This window comes from Bos mutus, chromosome 8, assembly GCF_027580195.1.
Source record: "Bos mutus isolate GX-2022 chromosome 8, NWIPB_WYAK_1.1, whole genome shotgun sequence".
Taxonomy (NCBI): Eukaryota; Metazoa; Chordata; class Mammalia; order Artiodactyla; family Bovidae; genus Bos; species Bos mutus.
This window is the reverse complement of record NC_091624.1, coordinates 31,757,766-31,779,585: the sequence shown is the minus strand read 5'-3', so window position 1 is coordinate 31,779,585 and position 21,820 is coordinate 31,757,766. Positions and strand designations below refer to the sequence as shown.

At 42.4% G+C, this 21,820-nt stretch overlaps 1 protein-coding gene across 1 annotated transcript in view; it reads right to left on the bottom strand.

Moving 5' to 3' along the window:
* Positions 1–616: 616 nt before the first annotated feature.
* FBP2 (fructose-bisphosphatase 2) overlaps positions 617–21,820 on the bottom strand; it is a 43,662-nt gene continuing 22,458 nt past the window's right edge. Inside the window, exons 4-7 of the mRNA XM_070375365.1 lie at positions 17,418–17,558; positions 10,762–10,899; positions 4,256–4,375; positions 617–1,022 (exon numbers count right to left, since the gene is read on the bottom strand). Coding sequence (XP_070231466.1) covers positions 828–1,022; positions 4,256–4,375; positions 10,762–10,899; positions 17,418–17,558 — 594 coding nt within the window. The 3' untranslated portion in view covers positions 617–827. The remainder of the gene's footprint in view (positions 1,023–4,255; positions 4,376–10,761; positions 10,900–17,417; positions 17,559–21,820) is intronic.

The window sequence follows — 21,820 nt, the reverse complement described above, 5'->3', positions numbered from 1 at the left end:
CAATTTGGACAAATGAAGTAATTAACCAGTGTACTCTGGTTAGGATCTAGAATAGATTAAAGTATTTCCCCAAAAAATTAAAAAGGAAAAGTCACAAGGCTGAGAAAACTAGGTATTAATTTTTAAATATTAACTCCACTTAGTATGTGACTTTGTCAACAGGTGACCACATTTTTCCATTCAAGTAGTTATTGGTCATCCAAATCATTGCTCCTAAAAATGGCTTGACTTTGTCCTGATGTATCTTTGTTCACTTGATCCAAAATTTTACAATTTAATAGCCATGAGATTTATAACTCAAAGCCTATCCACAATAAGACAAAACTTTTAAGAAATTAAGTCAGGCATTTAAATATCTATAATGGATATATTTATATACATTAAATATATATGTATAAGTATATATGAAATGAGTATATATAGTAAACATATGTATCTATTTTATTAGAAAGAAAATTAATCACTATAGGATTAAGACATTAGGTTCAAATTCTCAGCCAAGACAAATTCTTAACTGACCTCTGTACTTTCTGCCCACAAGGGATAGCTGCTGATTACTTGGGCTGATAAATAACAACCCTATTTACCACTGTTCATGACAGAAGACAAATCACAGTTGTTCTTTTCATGTGTGGGTTTTATTTTCAGCCCTTTACATTGAGCACAAACTCGCCTCTGGTTTCTAGACCTGTCATGAGCAGTTCGCTGCTGCTCTTCTGCACACGATTCAGTGAATTTACTTTTTGTTTCTCATCACCAGCATTCACTCACTTATTCATCCCTAACAAAGCACATACAAAGAGAAGAGGGCTTGTGGGTCAGACTCACTACCTGCCTGCCTGATTTTTCTGTACACAGGTGAGATATTCCTGTACATCTTCTGGGGACCCTAGAATGAGGGGGACTCGTTGGTGAATGGCTTCAGGCTTCACGTCCAGCACGGGTTGGGTGCCTGTGGTCGCTAGCCCTCCCGCCTGCTCGATGATGTAGGCCACAGGATTGCACTCATACAGGAGCCGGAGCTGAGGAGAAACAGAGTCAGGTGGACAAGTGTTCTAAGTTGCCAAGACCCCCAAACCATGTGCCTGAAGCTCCAGGAGGAATTCCAACTGCTGAGCCTCTGTCTCATTAGTGTGAGTACATTTGCCCATCTCAGGGGAGCTGCTGCCAGAGACCAACACTCTCCAGAAGGCTGGGTGCCCTAGCTGATGCTGATCACATATGCCTCTGGGGACACCTCCAGTCGATAGCTACCTGTCTGCTGACCTTTGTGATTATGAGAGACTTGGGAGTATGAGATCTTAGTGTTCACTTCTCATTAGTTCGTTAATGAGGTGAAGTGATTCTGGGTCCAGATTAGGAGCCTCTACATGCCAGACCTTAAGGCCAATAGAGTCAAGCTTGGATGGGATTGGAGGGTCACCTAGAGAGTGCTGGGTGGTCTCTCAGGATAACCACACTGTCCAGGATGGTGGGGAGGAACAGCTCAAGTGTCAACTTGGCTGAAGAGTTTTCTGGTGTTTAGATGACCTTTTCTTTTGATCCCTTAGACTGAATTGCCTGGTCTCTTGTTGCTTGCTCTCCCACAGCATCCTGTACTTCCCCTTTCGTGATAATTCTGACTCTGAGGTTTGTTTAACATCTGCCTTCCTCCTTGGACGCCCTCCCTTGAGGGCAGGGGAGGCATCTCTTAAGGTTGGTCTTTGTGGCATCTTCATTCCTAGTACTGCCTGACATTTAGGAAGTGTCCAAACAAGGCTGCAGTGTATGCTGCACAAGGGCTCCCAGTGGAGGGCAGAAATGGGCGGAAATCAGTTGTACTATTTTTTGCCAAGCCAGGTACATGGATCCAGTGCCTGTTCTGAGAAAGAAATGCCCTTCTAAAAGGCACTATGAGATGACTAGGTGTCAATCCTGTGTCCAGTTAGTATATGGTGAGTTGAATTGAAACGGGCTGATTGAATGTCCTTTCTGGGTCTTTTTCTGTCATTATGTTTTGACTTCTTCCTCATCCCCTGACCCACAGCAGACACACGCACACACGTCACACAGATTCAGGTGACGTTCTTGCTGCATGCTCTGACTCTATATCACACTATCCTCTCCTTCCTTCCCTCATAGGTATGAAATCTGTAACTTAAATTTCCTCTTCTGTAATCAGCTTTCAGAGTGATTGATCCAGCTCTGCACAACTTCTTTCCATTCTTTTCTTCATAGTTACATCTTGTGCTGATTTTTAAATTATTGTTATTTCAAAGAGAGGAACAAACTATTTCCAATCTGAATTGGAGAGCCAGGCACTGAGCAGAAAGTAAGTTAAAACTGTAGGGGGCATTTATTTCCATTTGGGGGAAACAGAATAAGATGCTTTTATTTGTACCATGTTAATTCAGATACTATAAAAAAATAGATAGATAAGGACATGGATACTTACATAAAACTTACCTTGGGACCAAGTTTTGTTCTGAGCTTAAGATATTTTTGTAGTAAACTCATTTTAAAACACAGTGTCCAGATCTTCATGGTGCCTTTACCTGCAGGCTATGTGATCTATTTTTTTCCCCACAATTAAAATCTACATTGCTCTACAGAGACAATAGGAGGAGAAGCAGTCACATCCCACTACCCACCCACTCACACAAACATGGTCACAGAGACCATGAGAGCTAAAACATGGAGATCAGAAATCAGTGGTACCTAGATCTTGTTATATAGACTGAAGTAAATCAGAAAGAGAAAAACAAATATCATATATTAGCACATATATATGGAACCTAGAAAACTGTACTGATGAACCTATTTGCAGGGCAGGAATAGAGATGCAGACACAGAGGACAGACTTGTGGACACAGCAGGGGAAGGAGAGGGTGGGACGAATTGAGAGAGTAGCAGTGAGACATATATATTACCACATATAAAATAGATAATGGGAAGTCTCTGTGTAACACAGAGAGCTCAAACCAGTGCTATGTTGGGATGGGATGGGGTCGGGAGTGGGAGGGAGATTCAAGAGGGAGGGGATATATGTATACTTATGGCTGATTCGTGTTGTCATATGGCAGAAACCAACACAACACTGTAAAGCAATTATCCTCCAAATAAAATTTAAAAAAAGAAATCAATGGTACTATGAATGTAGGTCTATATATGCAGTTATATATCTTGTGGAAATATTTTTGTAATTATATGTAGGTATTTTCTGACTAATTTTAAATCATCTTAGTATTAATAGCTAGTAGTAATTAGTCTTAATGTTCTCCTTGTTAGAACTGAGTAGATGGCAAATGTGGTTCTACCTAAGAATTTCCACATCTTCTACTTGATCTCATGTAATACTCCTTAGCACTGTTCTGCTCACTAGATTTATCTGTCCAACAAGCTGATATACAAGAGCTAAACCATCACAGGAAGAGAAATGCCTGGTACACTAACCTGCATGTTAAAATCTTCTCTTTGGTTTCACATGGTGTGTTAGACTTCTTATCATGGCTTTGAATCTGACATTCCAATAATTCAGGTCGGATCGCCCGCACTGAGAGATGCATATATGTGTGGCTATTTGTTAGTGTGTCAGAGAATATGCAGACATTTATTTGAATTTGTCTTCTTACCTATGATTCTGTGACTGGCTAAAAATCAGACACCTTTCCATGGCAGGGTCTATTCAAGATAGACGCATTGGGATCATACGATTCCCACTTGATAACATGGGTATTTTAGGTTTTGTTTCATAAAGTTGCAATGAGATCTTTCCAGAGCTACCTTTACAGGTAGTTCAGAAGTTCTTAGCCTGAACTTCTGGAAACTCTCTAGGAAATTCTTGGGTCATCCTCAGGTTATTGTGAACCCCCTGACAATATATGTAACGTGTATGTTTACATGTAATAAGTTTCATGTAAGTTTTGTAAGTTTCATTAAGTTCTCAAAAGGATCTATGATCCAAAATCAGCTGGTAATGAAGCAAAAAGACAGACACAGCATGTGGAAAGTGGAGGGTGAACACAGCTGATTCACAGTCAATTGAGGAGCATGAGAGCCGCAGAAGTAAAGGCCAGTGACAATCACCAACAACTTCAGCCTCCTCCTCCTCCAGACCTTCTACCACAACCTTAGAACACTATTAATGGCATATATACTTCATTTCTCTTCCACCTGCCCACTCACAGACAGATGGTAGCCAAAAACAGGCATGATGAGAAAGGGAATTGTGACCGGCTCCCTGAGCAGATTCAGCCAGCAGACAGAGGAGAGTTACCTTGCCCTTCGGACTTTTCTGGTTTGCTGGGTACAGGAAGATCCCTCCATAGACAAGGGTGCGGTGCACATCAGCCACCATGGAGCCCACGTACCTGGCCCCATAGGGAGCACTGCCGTCCTGGAGGATGGAGAGAGGAGAGGCAAGATGCAATGGGTTTAGCAATCAGTCAGCACCTGCTTCAGGTGACACATCCAGTGGGTGTGAGCTCTGCATTCCAGGTCCTCTTTCCTCTACCCACTAGCTTAGGAATTGAAAGTATTATGTAGCTGACCATTCAGTTCAGTTCAGTTCAGTTGCTCAGTTGTGTCCGACTCTTTGCGACCCCATGAATCGCAGTACGCCAGCCTCCCTGTCCATCACCAACTCCTGGAGCTGACCATTAGGAGTTCCCAAACCTCAACTAGTAATCAGACTCATTAAATGTTGCACTACTTAAAGTGAGAGACAATGTGTGTCCTAAGACAGAAGCTAATGAGAAAAAAACAACAACAACAAAACAAAACACTGGAAAAAGAAGTATAGACAAACACCAACTGTTGGGCTCCTCTTTGAATCTCCTCCTTGGCCCTCACAGTTCAGAACACTTTTTAGCTTCTTGAAAACCAGATCCCCTTGAACCATGACAACTTTTGCACTTAGTGTAAGCAGCATTTATCCACTGGTAAAATTATTTTAAATACCTTTAGAAATCATTCAAAGAAATAAAACAGCTTCCGTGTAAATGTCAATTTCATTAGTCTTGTAACGAAAAGATTTGCTCTGAAAGAAATAAGCCAAAGTTCATGATTTCCCTTATGTAGGGCATATCAGTAAGGCATGGCTATCTGATGAAAGGGCTCCTTCGGGCAGGTTTGCTTTTTCCTCACTCAGTGACCCATGTGAGATTTCTGTGTCTAATCTAATAATTCTCTGACAGTACAAGGAAACACCAAGAATTTTCAGAGTAAATATCCAATGCTTTGCGTGGCATCAGCCACTATAAAGTGCATTGATTTTATAAGCATTTATATGCCAGATCTCTCCATCAGTGTGTGCCGCCCTTGGGGAAAAGACTGTCTGCTTTATCTTGGCATCATTCCCTGAGTTCAGCCTGGTGTGGGGCAAAAAGTAGCTGCTGGGGAAATACTTTCTGAAGTGTATACTTATGCGATATCTTGAAAGCACTATTCAGGTTGTATGTTAAAAATTACATGGGAGATTTTGCCTCCTCCATTTTATTTACATAATGATATTAAGTATACAAAACACCTTCAGATGCCAATTAAGAGACTTCTCAATAGGTAAAAGAATGCAGGTCTGAATTGGGGATGAAGAAAATGGACTAACTTGAGTAGCTCAGAGGGTAAAGAGTCTGCCTCCAATTCAGGAGACCCAGGTTCAATACCTGGGTAGGAAAGATCCCTTGGAAAAGGAAATGGAAACTCACTCCAGTATTCTTGCCTGGAGAATCCCCATAGACAGCAGAACCTGGCTGGCAAGAGTCCATGGGGTCGCAAAGAGTCGGACACAACTGAGTGACTTCACTTTCACTTTTTGAGGAATATTTAGGAAATAGAGTTGGTAATGCCCAGTAAATGATTAGTCATGGGCATAAGAAAGAGGTAATCCTCTGGGTTCCCCAAACTTTGTTGGGAATGAACATGATGGTAGAGGCAGTATAGGTCCAGAGAAGAAAACCAGAAAGTAGTAAACTTGGGAGATGGTGTGTGTGTGTGTGGGTGTGTGTGTGTGTAGAGTGGTGGGGGGTGGGGAATAGGAGGGTCAGAGTTGGATATGTGGAGTTCTAGGTGTCTGGAGGAGCAGGCAGATCTGAACCCTATGAGAAGAGACTAGATGAGATCACCCTGGGGGGACAAGAGTGAGCCGAAAGGTTTGTTGGGAATAGAGTACTATAGGTACCAAGATGGAAGTGTAGGCAGAGGTGTGGGAACTAAAAAAAGAAGAAGATGGTTAGGAAGAGAGATGGAAAACCAGACACAAGGCTAAAGAAGACAAGTTTCATGAAGGACAGGGTTGCTGTTGTTGTTTAGCAACCAAATTGCGTCCGACTCTTTTGCAATCCCATGGACTGTAGCCCGCCAGGTTCCTCTGTCCATGGGATTTCCCAGGCAAGAATACTGGAGTGGGTTGCCATTTCTTTCTCTTGGGGATCTTCCAGACTCAGGGATTGAACCAGTTTCTCCCACATTAACAGATGGATTCTTTACCACTGAGCCACCAGAGAAGCTGGAAAGGAAGAGTAAACAACTCTAAATGCCATGGAGAGGTCAAGTAACATAAGGTGGAAACATGATGCTGGATTACGTAAAAGAGGATTACCAAGGGCTGATATTGGAGCAAAGAGGGTTAAAGAGGGAATGAAAGGAAAGAAAAACTTTCAAAAAATGAAAACTTTCTTTCCACTTCTGGGTATTTATCCAAAAGAATTGGAAACAGAATCTCAAAGAGATATCTGCATATCCATGTTCATCGAAGCATTATTCACAATAGCCAAGAAGTGGAAGCAACCTAAGTGTCCAGTGACAGATGGATGGATAAGGGAAATGTGGTATACACACACAGTAGGATATTATTTGGACTTTGAAAAAAAAATCTTGTCACTTGCTCAACTGATATCAAGCAGGGCCCTTTGGGGCTCCTGGGCACAAAGACTTTCTGTGTCCCCCATTTTTTTGATTATAGGAAGCAGCCTTCATTCAGCCTTCATGACTGTCCCTGAGTTACAAAGGGCAGATTCAAGCAGTTGTTAATCAGAAAAGGGAGGGGATGGAAGATCAAGGAGAAACAGTCAAGAGCAGCCTTGGGACAAGGTCCTGTTTTCCCCATCAAAGGACACACACAGCAATATCTTTGAACTATTTTGCAGATATTGAAATCCCCACAGGTGAAAGAAGATAACAATTAATGTTATCCAATGTATGCCACCCACAAGCATGTAGACCCCAGACCAGTTGGACCTGCAGGTTGATGATGTTGACTCCAACTCAGCTCACCACCAACCCATCAGAAGAATGTCCACAAACTGATCATGTCCTCTTTGGACAATTACTACGAAACTTCTCACTATCTTCCCCAAGAGGGGACTCATGATTTTGAGGGTATGAGCCTGCTGTGTCCCCCTTTGCTGGAAAGGCAATAAAACTATTCTTTTCTACTTCACCCCAAATTATGTCCCCAAGGTTCAATTCAGCACCTTGTTCAGCACCAGTGTACAGAGAAGATGAGCTTTCAGCATCACAACATGGATGAAACTTGAGGACATTGTGCCAAGTGAAATAAGCCAGTCAAAAAAAAAAAAAAAAAAGACAAATACAACATTATTTAACTTACATGAGGTATCTAAAGTAATCAAATATATAGAAACACAAAGTAGGACATGGTTACTAGGGATGGGGTTGGGGGAAGGAGAAAATGGTGAGTTGTTGTTCAATGGCTATAGAATTTCAATTTTGCAAGAAGGAAATGGCAACCTACTCCAGTATTCTTGCCTGGAGAATTTCATGGACAGAGGAGCTTGGGGGGCTATAGCTCAAGGGGTTGCAAAGAGTCAGACATGACTGAGCAACTAACACACACAGAGAAATAAAAAGTTGCAGAACAGAGAATAACATTTGTCTTGTTGGAGTTTTAAAGGAACACCCTGACCTACCTGGGCAACTGCAAGAACAAAGGATCCTGACACCAAAAAGTTTGCAACAAACAACCACATCCTCTCTCTTTTTAGTATAAAAGAGGCCTGAATTCTAACTCAGGAAAGATGGTTCTTTGGGACACTAGTCCACCATCTTCTTGGTCTGCTGACTTTCCTAATAAAGTCCTTATTCCTTGCTCCAACAACTAGTCTCTCGATTTATTGGCTTGTCACGTGGCAAGTAGTAAGAGCTTGCACTCCTTAACATTACTTGACTGTTCTGGGCCTCAGATCCTTTATTTGTAAAATGAAGGTTGTGGTATTAATACTTATCTTGTAATCTGTTGGAGAATTGAATGAGTTAGTACATGATAAGCACTTGGAACAGACACAGGACACACTAGCTATGATTATCATGACTAATAGAAGAGTGCAGTTAGGGATAGGAGAAACTGCCATTGGCAAGAGACAGAAATAGCAAAGCAGGACTGCTCTTTCCACAATGGTGGATGGTATAGAAAAGTGCTGGTCCACTTCCCATCTCCTTGGGGTGCAGCATGTGGAAGCAGAGCAGCCAGAACACAAAGACCCTGCCAGAAAGCAATGGCCTCCGGAAGAATGAGGAGTGGGAGGGACACTGCCTGCACACCCTGGAGATGGGCTTCCCAGGGCAAAACTACAGACAGCAAGGGGACTTCTTTTCCAAACAGAATAGTCTATCTTCTTTCCTTTTTTTTAAGTGTAAGAGTAAACACTTATTTAAAATAAGGGAGAAGGAATCACAACATATTACACATTTTTAAAAGCTGACTCTTACTATACTAAACACCATAAAATCCAGAAAAAGAATATAGTATTTTTATTAATTAAATACTTGATATGCTTTTTCCCTTTCAATTTTCTTGGTTGCATACTCTTTGATTGCCTCTGCAAATGACAATGGTTTTTGTAATAATTTCTAGAAAGAGTTACAATGATCTCTTTTCAATGACATATTGCACATATTCATACATCAGAGAAAGTCAAGAACTCTATAATATCAACTTCTAGAAACCACTATTAACAAGATGGCACATTTTGAAGACATTTTATGCATACACACATCCTACATATACATATGTGTGTGCAAAAATACATTCACATGTATTTAATGGTGTAATCCATTTCGTTGACTGCCTATCTTGTGGACATGTCTCACTACCAATATATAAAGCAGGACTTAAATTTCTAATGGATGAATAGCTGTGTGGCACAACACTTCACTAGAATATTGTGAATGCCCCAACCAACCCTTCCTGTTGGATACTTCAGTTGTTCCTTCGTTGTTGTTATAAAACAATGCTGCAGTGACATATCCTTGTTCATTTATCTCTGTTTTTATTTGATCAATTGGTTTTTTAGGGTCAGTTTCTGGGGGAAATTTAGGATTAACTGAGTCAAAAGATATGAATATTTAATATTGGAAATCATACTGTCAGATTGCCCCACCCAGAAAGGTTGAGGGGTGAGGGGGGACATTTAAGTTTCCTTTAACATTTTATAAGAGTATTTATTTTCCCACACCACTGAGCACTATTCATCTGTTGAATCTGTGCAAATCTCAAATGACGTTGTGTTTTAATTTGCATTTCTTTTTTATTAGCATCATCCAATTTGCTGACTGGACATTCCTGTTTCTCTCATGACTTGCATGATCGTGCCCTTTGTCTGGTTTTCTGTTTGGGTGTTCATCCCTGTATTTGGGTCCTCGTGCAGTCAGACTCTTCACCTGTTGTTGGTCATACATGGGATGACTCCTTTGTTTCTCAGTTTGAAACTTCTCCTTCAAAGGGATTTATGGCTTTTTTTTTTTTTTTTTTTTGCCTAAGAGTTTGGTTTTCCAGGGGTAAAATAAGTATCTTCCTTTATGGGTTCTAGAAGAGGTACCTTTTACCTTAGAATGGGAACCGCTGTGAAATTATCACCGAAACTGGGAATTTGTAAATAAATAATTTTGACTTTATCAACCTCACAATCCATATCCTATTACCTCTGCCCTTAAGATACCTGATGGGTTTTTGTGTGATGACAAAGGAGAGATACCAGAAACTGCATTCTAAGATTTTTGCTTCAAGAACAAACAAGACAGAAAGAAGAAAACTCTCTAAAGCTTCAGTCTGAGGCAGCAGAGGTAGGTCCAGCACCCTGCTAACCGAGTGCTCTGGACTCCATGGAATCCTGAGCACTTTCTGCCTAGAGCTTGTGAAGGGCTTGCAGGGACAGCCAGGCTGGCGCCTCACACCACTGTCCTTCCTGTCACTTCCAGTGTGGGTCAGAATTCACACTCTTGACCTGGAAACACTGTGACTCCCTCCCACACTTGTCTTAATAGGGCTTTTTGTATGGCAGACATACTTATTGGATTGTTTGGGCTGTCTGAATAGCCACATGAAGTCCAGGACTCGGTGTTCACCCTTAGAGACGAAGACTTTTCTAAAACTTGGAGTAAACACCAGGTCCTGATTTTAGACCATGTGAAAGGGACCTTCACTTAACCGAGTGACCAGAATCTACACACATGGTAGCTTGGCAAAAAATGAGATGCCCTGGCCTGAAACTCTGTATTTTGAAAAATTTGTCTCTGCCTTCTTCATAGACAATTTTTCCTGGATAAACTAACCTAGAGAGTAATACCTTTAGTAGGTAAATCTTAGCTATGAAAGAAAGATATTGATTGCTAATGAAGAAAGTCAGAGTCCGCCATGCTCACACTGGTCAAAGCCACAAACAGGGGCAACAACCCCTTTCAGCCAGCCTCCCACAGCCATTTCCCAAACAGGAACCTACTGAGACAGTATTCTCCCTGCTTCTGTTTCAGGCTTTCTTCACTCACCTCAGGAAACTTCTTTTTCTGCACATATTCTGTGGTGGCAGCATCAAAATACTTGGCATAGCCCTCGTTGAGGCTGTAAATCTTTCCTTTCTTTTTAATCTTGACATCTTTTTCCACCAAGACAAATTCACCAAGAGCCTAGAAAGGTGAAGGGAAATACCAGGAAGAAGAGAGATATCAGGAAACAGAAGTCAATAGCACACACCCCAATAACCAGAGAACAATAACTGAGGTGGACCTGCTGAAAGGACCCAGCGGGTAGCAAGGTCCTCCTATAGCTTGTCCAGTGATGTTGTTATGAGACTTACAAATAACAGGGACAATGCAGAGCCTACACAGGTAGCACAAGCTGCAATATAACAAAAAATAAAATAATTCAAAGGAATAAGAAGGAAAGTTTCCCTTGTAACTCTCATTTGTAAAGAACCTAGCTGTATTTATCCCCTCAAGTTCTCATCCCCAGTTAATCCCTAATGTTTTCAGGAAGATTTGAGCCATCAACAATGAGAGGAAGAAGTTACACAGATGGGATTTGTCATGAAAGTGGGGATGTAATTAGACCACTAATTTGTGGTCCAGTTATTTTATCTTAATGATTCCATCTTGGAAGCCATTCAAATTTTCTTACATCCCTAGGGACTTCCCTGGTGGTCCAATGGTTAAGACTCCATGTTTACAATTCAGGGGGCATAGGTTCGATCCCTGGTGGGGATCCTGAAAGTTGCGTGTCACAGCAAAAAAAAAAAAAAAGAGCAAAGTTCCTTGTACCCCAAGTATTCTTATACAGGGTAAAGAGGAAATCCCTTCAATCAGAAACTGTATTCACTTGGCATGAAGAATCATTGATAAAATTTATTTTAATCCTCAGAATTACTTATAAAAGTGCCCAGTCTCCCGATAGCTACCTGGTCCCTTTCTGCAGGGCATCCCTCAGGTATCTCTTTAGCTGAGTGCTGGTGGTCTCATCTCTAGGGCTGCAATTAGCTAGCTGCAAATTCACTTTGAAAGGCTCAACGTCTCACTAAGTCACTAGGAAGGAAATCAAGACCCGGAAATCTAATTGGTTCTGATTAAACTTTGAAGACTGAGAAAGGAAAAATCCCCCAAGATGACAGCTCACAGCTAGAAGATTCCTAATGAACATTGACAACACTCTGACAAAGAGACAAGGCTACGCTGACTGTGTCTGAAATAAGACAATGACAAGGATATTAAACTGCAAAAATAACCAAACATGCTTCTTTTCTGTGAAATGTGAGTACTGACTGCTTTTTTACCAATGAATCGTCACCCTCACTTTAACCTTCCCACCTCCCAGATAAAAATTGAGATACAAAATCATTAATTGTACCCACATCTAGACAATACCCAATCCAGAATTGACCCTCTCTTTCTCAAACCTTCCTTAGAATCATCAAGCAAAAGCCCATGTTCTATATATAATAAGATCATGCCAACCTCCTCTCTCATCTGAATGAGACGGTTGAATGGCATCACCAACTTGATGGACATGAGTTTGAGCAAGCTCTAGGAGTTGGTGATGGACAGGGGGCTTGGCATGCTGCAGTCCATGGGATCACAGAGTTGGACACGACTGAGCAACTGAACTGAACCCCCTCTCAGCACGAGGCCTCATGATTCTTCTAGAATGCCTTCTCCCAAGCTTAGTAAACCCAGCTTCTTAGGTAAGTTCTTGACAGTCTCTGGATCATGAACTTTAATAACCTGCTCTAGGCATTTGTTGCTTTGGAGTAGACCAGTGTGGAGTTCCACTTTTTAAAAGCACTTGAACTTCCTTTGAATAACTAACTCTTCCTATTGGATGCCAATCTAGAAAGACTCTAAACTGGACCTCCCCTAGCCCAAGGTCAAGTACTTGACTTAGCTTGGCAAAATAATTATTCCTCCCTGGGTGGTGTCCAGACCAGGGGCAGTGCTGTGGGACTGGTCCTGTGAATCCTGTCTCCTAGACCTGCCCATCTCTAACCTGCGGCCTCAGTTTTTCCGTTAATACAATAACACCCTTTACTTAGTTAAGCCAAGATCCTTGACTCTTTTAGTTCAGTCACTCAGCCGTGTCTGATGCTTTGCGACCCCATGGACTGCAGCATGCCATGTTTCCCTGTCCATCTCCTGGAGCCTGCTTAAACTCATGTCTATTGAGTCAGTGATGCCATCCAACCATCTCATCCTTTATCATCCCCTTCTCTTCCTGCCATCAGTCTTTCTCAGCATCAGGGTCTTTTCTAATGAGTTGGCTCTTCGCATCAGGTGGCCCAAGTATTGGAGCTTCAGCTTCAGCATCAGTCCTTCCAATGAATATCCAGGGTTGATTTCCTTTAGGATTGACTGGTTTGATCTCCTTGCTGTCCAAGGGACTCTCAAGGGTATTCTCCAGCACCACAAAGATCAAGACAGATACACAACTGTTGTCTAAATAATGTCTTCACTTGTTTATCCACCCCAGGGCTGGGAATGTGGACACTTAGGACCCTGGCAAGTTGTTCTGTATTGTGGGGTGAAGATGGTTGTGGAGCCTTACTCCAACCTGGAAAATACATACCTTTGTTCTGACTGTGATCACTAGCACCCACTGTGTATACAAATGGCCTTCCACAACTTGGACAAGAGGGCACCTGATGATCAGGCACCATATCCCTGCCATTTCGAAATTATATCTGTCATATGTAAACAAATACGTCTCATTGTGGCTTAGACCACAGTTAAGTGTTTGATTAAGTGAGGTAGTCCCTCTGTACCTGAACAAACTCTGTGTTCTGACAAAATCAAATTACCAGCCCTGCAAACTTGCAGATTAGGGAGGCTCTGGTTGCCCCACCAAGGAACTTTGTCCTGTGAGGCCCTGCCTGAGTAACGTGCAAGCCATCCTCCATGGTTTTCTACCTGTAACAAGTGCCATATGCTGCTTCAACCTCTCAGACAGGTCCTAAGCTTCATACATAGGGTCCTTGTTCAAGTGTCCTTTGTGGGTTTTCAGGCTAATAAAGAGAGCTCAGCAGAGAGCGTGTGACAATTGATACAGGAGGGAAGTGGACAGGGCACAGTCTTTAAAAGAATGACATAATACAAGGACACAAAATAAACTGACTAGAACCAAATAGATCCAAGATGGCAGACAGAGTTGACATTCACTAGACCTTGAGCCTCGGTGCACATTAGCAAACTAAATGATACACCCACAGGCACCATGACCAGAGCTGTGTGCTTTCGCATGCATCAGCATGTAAACTCCTGACAGATAATTTCTGTTTGACCAGTGCACTATCTCCCTCCACTGCCTAGAATGGTATCTGAGGACTCACTGGATGCTCAATCAGTTCAGTTGCTCACTCGTGTCTGATTCTTTGCGACTCCATGGACTGCAGCATACCAGGCCTCCCTGTCCATAAACAACTCCCAGAGTCCACTCAAACTCATGTCCATTGAGTCGGTGATGCCACCCAACCATCTCACCCTCTGTAGTCCCCCTCTCCTCTTTCCTTCAATCTTTCCCAGCATTAGGGTCTTATCAAATGACTTAGCTCTTCACATCAGGTGGCCAAAATATTGGAGTTTCAGCTTCAACATCAGTCCTTCCAACAAACACTCAGGACTGATCACCTTTAGGATGGACTGGTTGGATCTCCTTGCAGTCCAAGGGACTCTCAAGAGTCTTCTGCAACTCCACAGTTCAAAAGCATCAATTCTTAGGTCCTCAGCTTTCTTTGGAGAAGGCAATGGCAGCCTACTCCAGTACTCTTGCCTGGAAAATCCCATGGACGGAGGAGCCTGGTGGGCTGCAGTCCATGGGGTCGCTAGGAGTTGGACACGACTGAGCAAATTCACTTTCACTTTTCACTTTCGTGCACTGGAGAAAGAAATGGCAGCCCACTCTAGTATTCTTGCGTGGAGAATCCCAGGGATGGGGGAGCCTGGTGGGCTGCCGTCTATGGGGTCACACAGAGTCGGACACGACTGAAGCGACTTAGCAGCAGCAGCAGCAGCAGCAGCAGCAGCTTTCTTTATAGTCCAACTCTCACATCCATACGTGACTACTGGAAAAACCATAGCCTTGACTAGATGGACCTTTGTTGGCAAAGTACTGTCTCTGCTTTTTAATACACTGTCTAGGTTGATCATAACTTTTTTTCCAAGGAGTAAGCATCTTTTAATTTCATGGCTGCAGTCAGCATCTGCAATGATTTTGGAGCCCCCCAAAATAAAGTCAGCCACTGTTTCAACTGTTTCCCCATCTGTTTGCCATGAAGTGATGGGATCGGATGCCAAAATCTTAGTTTTCTGAATGTTGAGTTTTAAGCCAACTTTTTCACTCTTCTCTTTCACTTTCATCAAGAGGCTCCTTAGTTCTTCTTTGCTTTCTGCCATAAGGGTGGTATTCTCTTCATATCTGAGGTTATCGATATTTCTCCTGGCAATCTTGATTCCAGCTTGTGCTTCATCCAGCTGAGCATTTCTCATGCTGTACTCTGCATAAAAGTTAAATAAGCAGGGTGAACTAAAGAGCCTCTTAATGAAAGTGAAAGAGGAGAGTGAAAAAGTTGGCTTAAAACTCAACATTCAGAAAACTAAGATCATGGAATCTGGTCCCATCACTTCATGGCAAATAGATGGGGAAACAATGGAAACAGTGAGAGATTTTATTTTGGGGGGCTCCAAAATCACTGCAGATGCTGACTACAGCCATGAAATTAAAAAGTGCTTGATCACTGGAAGAAAAGCTATGACCAACCTAGACAGCATATTAAAAGCAGAGACATTACTTTGCCAACAAAGGTCCATCTAGTCAAAGTTATGGTTTTTCTAGTAGTCATGTATGGATGTGAGAGTTGGAATATAAAAAAAACTGAGCACTGAAGAATTGATGCTTTTGAACTGTGGTGTTGGAGAAGACTCTTGAGAGTCCCTTGGACTGCAAAGAGATCCAGCCAGTCCATCCTAAAGGAGATCAGTCATGAATATTCATTCAAGGACTGATGCTGAAGCTGTACTCCAATACTTTGGCCACCTGATGTGAAGAACTGACTCATTGGAAAAGACCCTGATGCTGGGAAAGATTGAAGTCAAAAGGAGAAGGGGACGACAGAGGATGAGATGGTTGGATGGCATCACCAACTTGATGGACACGAGTTTGAGTAAGTTCCAGGAGTTGTTGATGGACAGGGAGGCCTGGCGTGCTGAAGTCCATGGGGGTCGCAAAGAGTCAGACACGACTGAGTGACTGAACTGAACTGAACTGAATCTTTCATTCTAGAGCCGCCCCCCCCAAATCATTAATTCTCAGAATAGATACCTTGCTTCTATGAAATGACGGATTAGCTTGATCATAGCATTACAAAAGAGTTTCATAGTTAGCAAGTAAAAGTATGTGTAGTAAATTTATTGTTTATTGTTTTTAGTATTTTCCAGAGAGGCAATGGCACTCCACTCCAGTACTCTTGCCTGGAAAATCCCGTGGACGGAGGAGCCTGGTAGGCTGCAGTCCATGGGGTCTCGAAGAGTCGGACACGACTAAGCGACTTCACTTTCACTTTTCACTTTCATGCACTGGAGAAGAAAATGGCAACCCACTCCAGTGTTCTTGCCTGGAGAATCCCAGGGACGGCGGAGCCTGGTGGGCTGCTGTCTATGGGGTCTCACAGAGTCGGACACAACTGAAGCAACTTAGCAGCAGCAGCATTGACATAAAAAATTTTAAGAACAGTTGATCTCCTGAACATTTTTAATGTACATTTGCCATGAAGGCTCAATCTTTGTTTTTGAACTCTGTGTCTTTATCCAATTACTTCTGCCAATCAGCACTGTGTTATATTTTTCATCTACCCAGAGGTTGTGCTTCTTCCTCTTCTGCTACTGCTATTTTATCATCGTGGAAAGTGTGGAGAATAACACAGGATCTGATAAAACAGCTTTCTACCAGTGACTCCTCCTTTTGGGAAGAACATGTATATTAGGGGACATCGTCCAAACTGGTGTCCAATAGGGTACCAGTAGTCCAATCGTCACGTGTAGTAATTTAAATTAATTAAAATGAAATAAAATGTAAAAACCCAGTTTCTCAGTCACACTAACTCACTGCAAATGTTCAATGGTCACAAAAGGCTAGTGGCCATACCAGACAGCATAGATTACAGAACATAACCATTATCACAGAAAATTCTACTGGATGGTGCTACTGTAAAGAATCCATGTTTGGTACTTCCTTGGTGGTTCAGAGGTTAAGATTCTACCCTTCTGATGCAGGGTCACCAATTGGATCCCTGGTCAGGGAACTAAGACCCTGCATGTTGCACAAAGTGGCCAAAAATCAAACAAACAAACAAAAAGAATCTATGTTTCTGTCTGGAAATTGGCAGCATTGGGATTCTTAAGTCATTGTATTTCCACAAACCACAGAAGCTGAATATATTTTTTTGATAATAAATTCCTTACAAACAGGGCATGAGTGATACATTTAACCTTGTAGAGCCCCTCAAATACCCTCCCATGAACAGAGATCTTAATGTTTTTAGATTATGCTGTTGGTCCCCCAAACTAGACTCCCTGCCCCCCAAAACAAGTATTAGGAATAACCAGTAAATTATCCCAGGGGACAGAATTAAAGCACAAAGGATCATACTTCATCACGAGGTACCTACTGGGTCAAGCATGAAGAGGTCCACTCCTTGCCCTGTGGAAAGAGCCACCAGGGTTGCACTTCCATAGAGTGCATAGCCAGCAGCCACAATGTTGCGACCTGGCTGCAGGGCATCCTTTTCAGAAGGCTCATCCTCTGAGGTCTGCAAAAGAGAAAGAGAAACATTACTGTCTCTGGAGAGAGCCCTTTGCCAGAGGCAGCATCACCGACTTGATGGACATGAGTTTGAGCAAGCTCTGGGAGTTGGTGATGGACAGGGGCACTTGATGTGCTGCAGTCCATGGGGCTGTGAAGTCAGACACAACTGAGCAACTGAACTGAACTGCACTTCAGATCTACTTGAACCATGGAAGGAAGTGCGGTTCTTAGATTTTCAAGCTGCAGTAAAGGTAGCTGGAGGAAACGAGTTGCCATGTTAATGACTGCATCTAGCTGAGCCATTGCAAAGGCCATTCTTGGATTTCTCCATTTCTTGAACATAGTTATCTCTCTCCTGCCAAGAAGAGCATGCCAAGGTGCTAAAATCACAGCCTTTCTTAAAAATCATAAGCCATGCTCCCTAATGATTATAATGACCAAGGTCATTGAGCTCTGATTTTGTGCAATATCTCATTATACATACACAACGGCACTCCGAGATAGGTATCTTTATGGTCTCCATCATACAGATGAAAAACTTAGAGCCTGAGTGATTGGATAATTCACCCAACATCAGACGGAGCTGGAATCAACCCAGGTAGCTGCCCCTTCAAGGCTCTGCCCCTGCCTGTTCCCACCTTAGGGCCCAAGTCTACAAATCTGGACATTTTCTTGAGGAAGCCTCTCTTGTTAGCTAACAGTGTGCATAGAAGTGTGAATTCAGTGAGACAGGATGAGGCAGGCATCCAAGGGAGAAGCAGCAAAGGTTCTTGACGGAAGGGGGGAGCCGCAGATGAGACTGGATTTCACAACCTGCTTTTCCAAGGATCTCCTGAAGGGCTTGTCCTTCCCTACCTTCTTATGCTCAAAAAAGCAAGGAAGCAAATCTTATGAATTTGGAAACAAAGAGAGTGAACTTCCTGCCCCCACTGTGAGGAGCTGATTGGATGGGGGAAGGAGAGGCAGGAACGTGGCCACTGGGGTTGCTCAGTTCTTTTTCCACCATCGTCTAAGATTCTGACTACACTGCACACACTTTGGAAGCAGTAGGGGAGAGGGGAATGTTTGCAGGAACACTCGGGCTCTGGTTCTACACCTTAACATCATTATGGATGGCAAATGTGAGAGGAGCTTTGAAGGAAAAGTGAATGGGCAGATCTGAATGAACTATTTTCAGAGCAACAGATCCAACTAGCTTCAGCTTCACACACAGAGCAAATAAGTATGACACGTGACAAGTTGAAGCTCCAAACTTGCTTCCCAAAGATCACCATACCCAAAGACTGTGGTGCTTCCTATGCAAGGATCAAATCAAAAATTGTTGGCCTTACTGCTTCTGTCATTCGATTTTCTCCCATCTGTTTACTAGAGTAGCTACCACAGATATTCAGCTAGAGGCTGTGCTTTCTCTAGACACCAGTGAGTTTTGGCTAAAATGTCAGGGGAAACACTGACTGAAACCACCCACATTGGTCAGGCACAATAGTAACCACTTGCATGAGTTATTTAAGCCAGGAAGTCCTGGTAAGGAACACAGAACTAACAAGCCACCACCAACTGGAAGAGTTGGGAAAAGGTCAAAAGGAGATACCACATGTCCTAACAACCTCTCAGAATTTTCCTTGCTGGAATCCATCTTGGCTGAGCAATGTGTGCACCAGTAGGCCAAAGTCAGAATGATTGGACAGAGATGACCAGGAAATTAATCCCATCCCCATAAAACCCAAGACTGAGACTGGGAGCCACGTGGCAGAGCAGTCCTGGGTTCCCTCACCCTCTTGCTCATAACCAGGGCATCCCAATAAAGTGTCTTGCTCTGTCAGCACATGTGTCTCCTCGGACAATTCACTTCTGAGTGTTAGACAAGAACCCACTCTTGGGCCTTGGAAGGATCTCCCTTCCTGCAACAAAAAGACAGGTCCAGAAATACTACATAGAGATTTCCTCCTGAGCAGAATTATTCCAGAGAACTGGAAACTGATGGAAGTGAAAAATAGCACATTTAAAGTTAGGAAGACAGATTATGTTCATAGGAAAGAGAATGATAGTGAGCTTGAATATTACACACACATTGGAAGCATGTCCATTATGATAATTAACTCCTGAAAAAAAAATTTGGTGGTGGGGGGGCAGCCATGCCATGTGGCTTATAAGATCTTAGTTCCCCAACCAGGGATTTTAACCTGGGCCCCCAGGAATGCAATCATGGAGCCCTAACTACTGGACCATCAAGAAGTTCCTTAAAAAAAAAATTTCAAGGTAAAAAAATAAGTTGTAATTATATGAGATTTTATATCTTTTAAAGTACTATCAGGGAGAAAGAAATTTTCCTCTACGCTTTTAAGTTCTTCAGGCTCTTCTAAGAATTATATTGATTTGAGGCAAATTAACAGGATTAACAAAAAAAGGTTTAGTAATATGTATACATGGGAGAGACCCAGGAAAACTGTAACTTGCCAAAATGTCTAAAGCCCTCCTCATCAGTTAAAGACAAAAGAGGATGTTGGAGGTAGTGGCTTGGGACTTCAAAGGTGAGGAAGACAATTCACACGGAGATGGAAAAGCAAATGTTTGGTAAACAAATGTTCCCTGGACCCTGCAGAGACAATCGGATACAGAGTGCAATTCTAACAAACAGATTCTGCTAAGTTCCTCCCAGTCTACAAGCCTAGTTTCATACTATAATACGGATGGTAATAGCTCCCTTCCGGAAACAATATCTTACTATCCACATTGTTTTAGGCAACTGGGGTGTAGATTAAAGGTTCTTCCTGAGTCTTTCGGGCCTTAAAAATAATCAGCCTAAATGAATTTTCGTGCCATAGAGACACTTTTGGGGGTGGAAAATTTTGCTTCCCTAAGGCACAGCACTTTCACATTATGTTTTATGAAACAACGAAGAGGCTCTATAAAATTTTTTTGAAAGAGAATTTTTGTTTTTCAAAGAGAACTTTTCTCTTCTTCTGAAAGAGAAGAGAAGGAGGTCAGAAAGGTACACAGCATCTTGAAACCAGACAGTAATAAAGCTGGGGCTTGACCCAAGCCTCTTGGTGGGAAGCCAGCATTCTTCTCAACAGCATTTGGAATATGGGGCCGAGTTTGCTGTCCGCTAGTAAAATCACAATGACTTTTCTTTTTTTGGCCATGCTGTGCAGCTTCTGAGATCTTAGCTCCCCTCCCAGGGATTGAACTCCCATGCTTGGCAGTGAAAGCACAGAGTCCTAACCACTGGATGATCAGGGATTCCCTTAAGGCCTTTGTTTTTACACCAAATTTTATCCTTCTTTAAAGATGCCACATTTACACCAAATTTTATCCTTCTTTAAAGATACCACATTCCTTTTAATATTTTTGTTATTTTCATATTTCCTCAGGACTACAAAAACCATTAATTAAAAAATTAAAACAGTGTATTCCCTTTAATATTTTTTCCTTACTTTCACAATCTTGCATTCTTTCTAACCTTTTTTTTTTCTTAGAGCTAGATACATTTTTATGCAACTTGCACATGTACTCGATAAATTTACTTTATTTCCAGATTCCCAGGCCACATACAAATTCTGAGAACCAGGCTCTAGAGAAATGATTCTCAATGTGGTTAAGAAGCAGCATTATCACCTGGGATCTTGGAAATGCAAATTCTTGAACCTCACCCCAGGCCTACAGAATCAGAAACCATGGGCCCTCAGAATCAACCTTCCACACTAAAGTGTGGGAGCTACTGCTCTACAGCATGATCTCCTAAGGACTTTCAGCAAAGTAGAAGTCAAAGGCAGAATTGGATTTTTTAATTAAAATCTTTAGTTTTTCCCATTGAAGTTTCTGAAATATCTTCATTTTAGTCATCAGAAGGATTACGTTTTCTGTGTATGAAACCAGAGTTCTGTTCTCCGATTTCTCCCAAACTAGAGCCTATTCTTTCTCAGAGCTGGGATCCTGCAGCCTCCGCTTGGCATCACACCTTGTCCTTGGTCCTCTAGACTCTGCACTAGGGCTTGAAAAGAACCACTCCTCCCCCTTTGGCTCCTCTGGCTTTGACTTACAAATAGACCTCACCAGCCTTCAGTTCAGTTCAGCCTCTCAGTCGTGTCCAACTCTTCGTGACCCCATGGACTTCAGCACGCCAGGCCTCCCTGTCCATCAACAACTCCCAGAGCTTGCCTAAACTCATGTCAATGGGCCGGTGATGCCATCCAACCATCTCATCCTCTGTTGTCCCCTTCTCCTCCTGCCTTCAATCTTTCCCAGCATCAGGGTCTTTAAAAT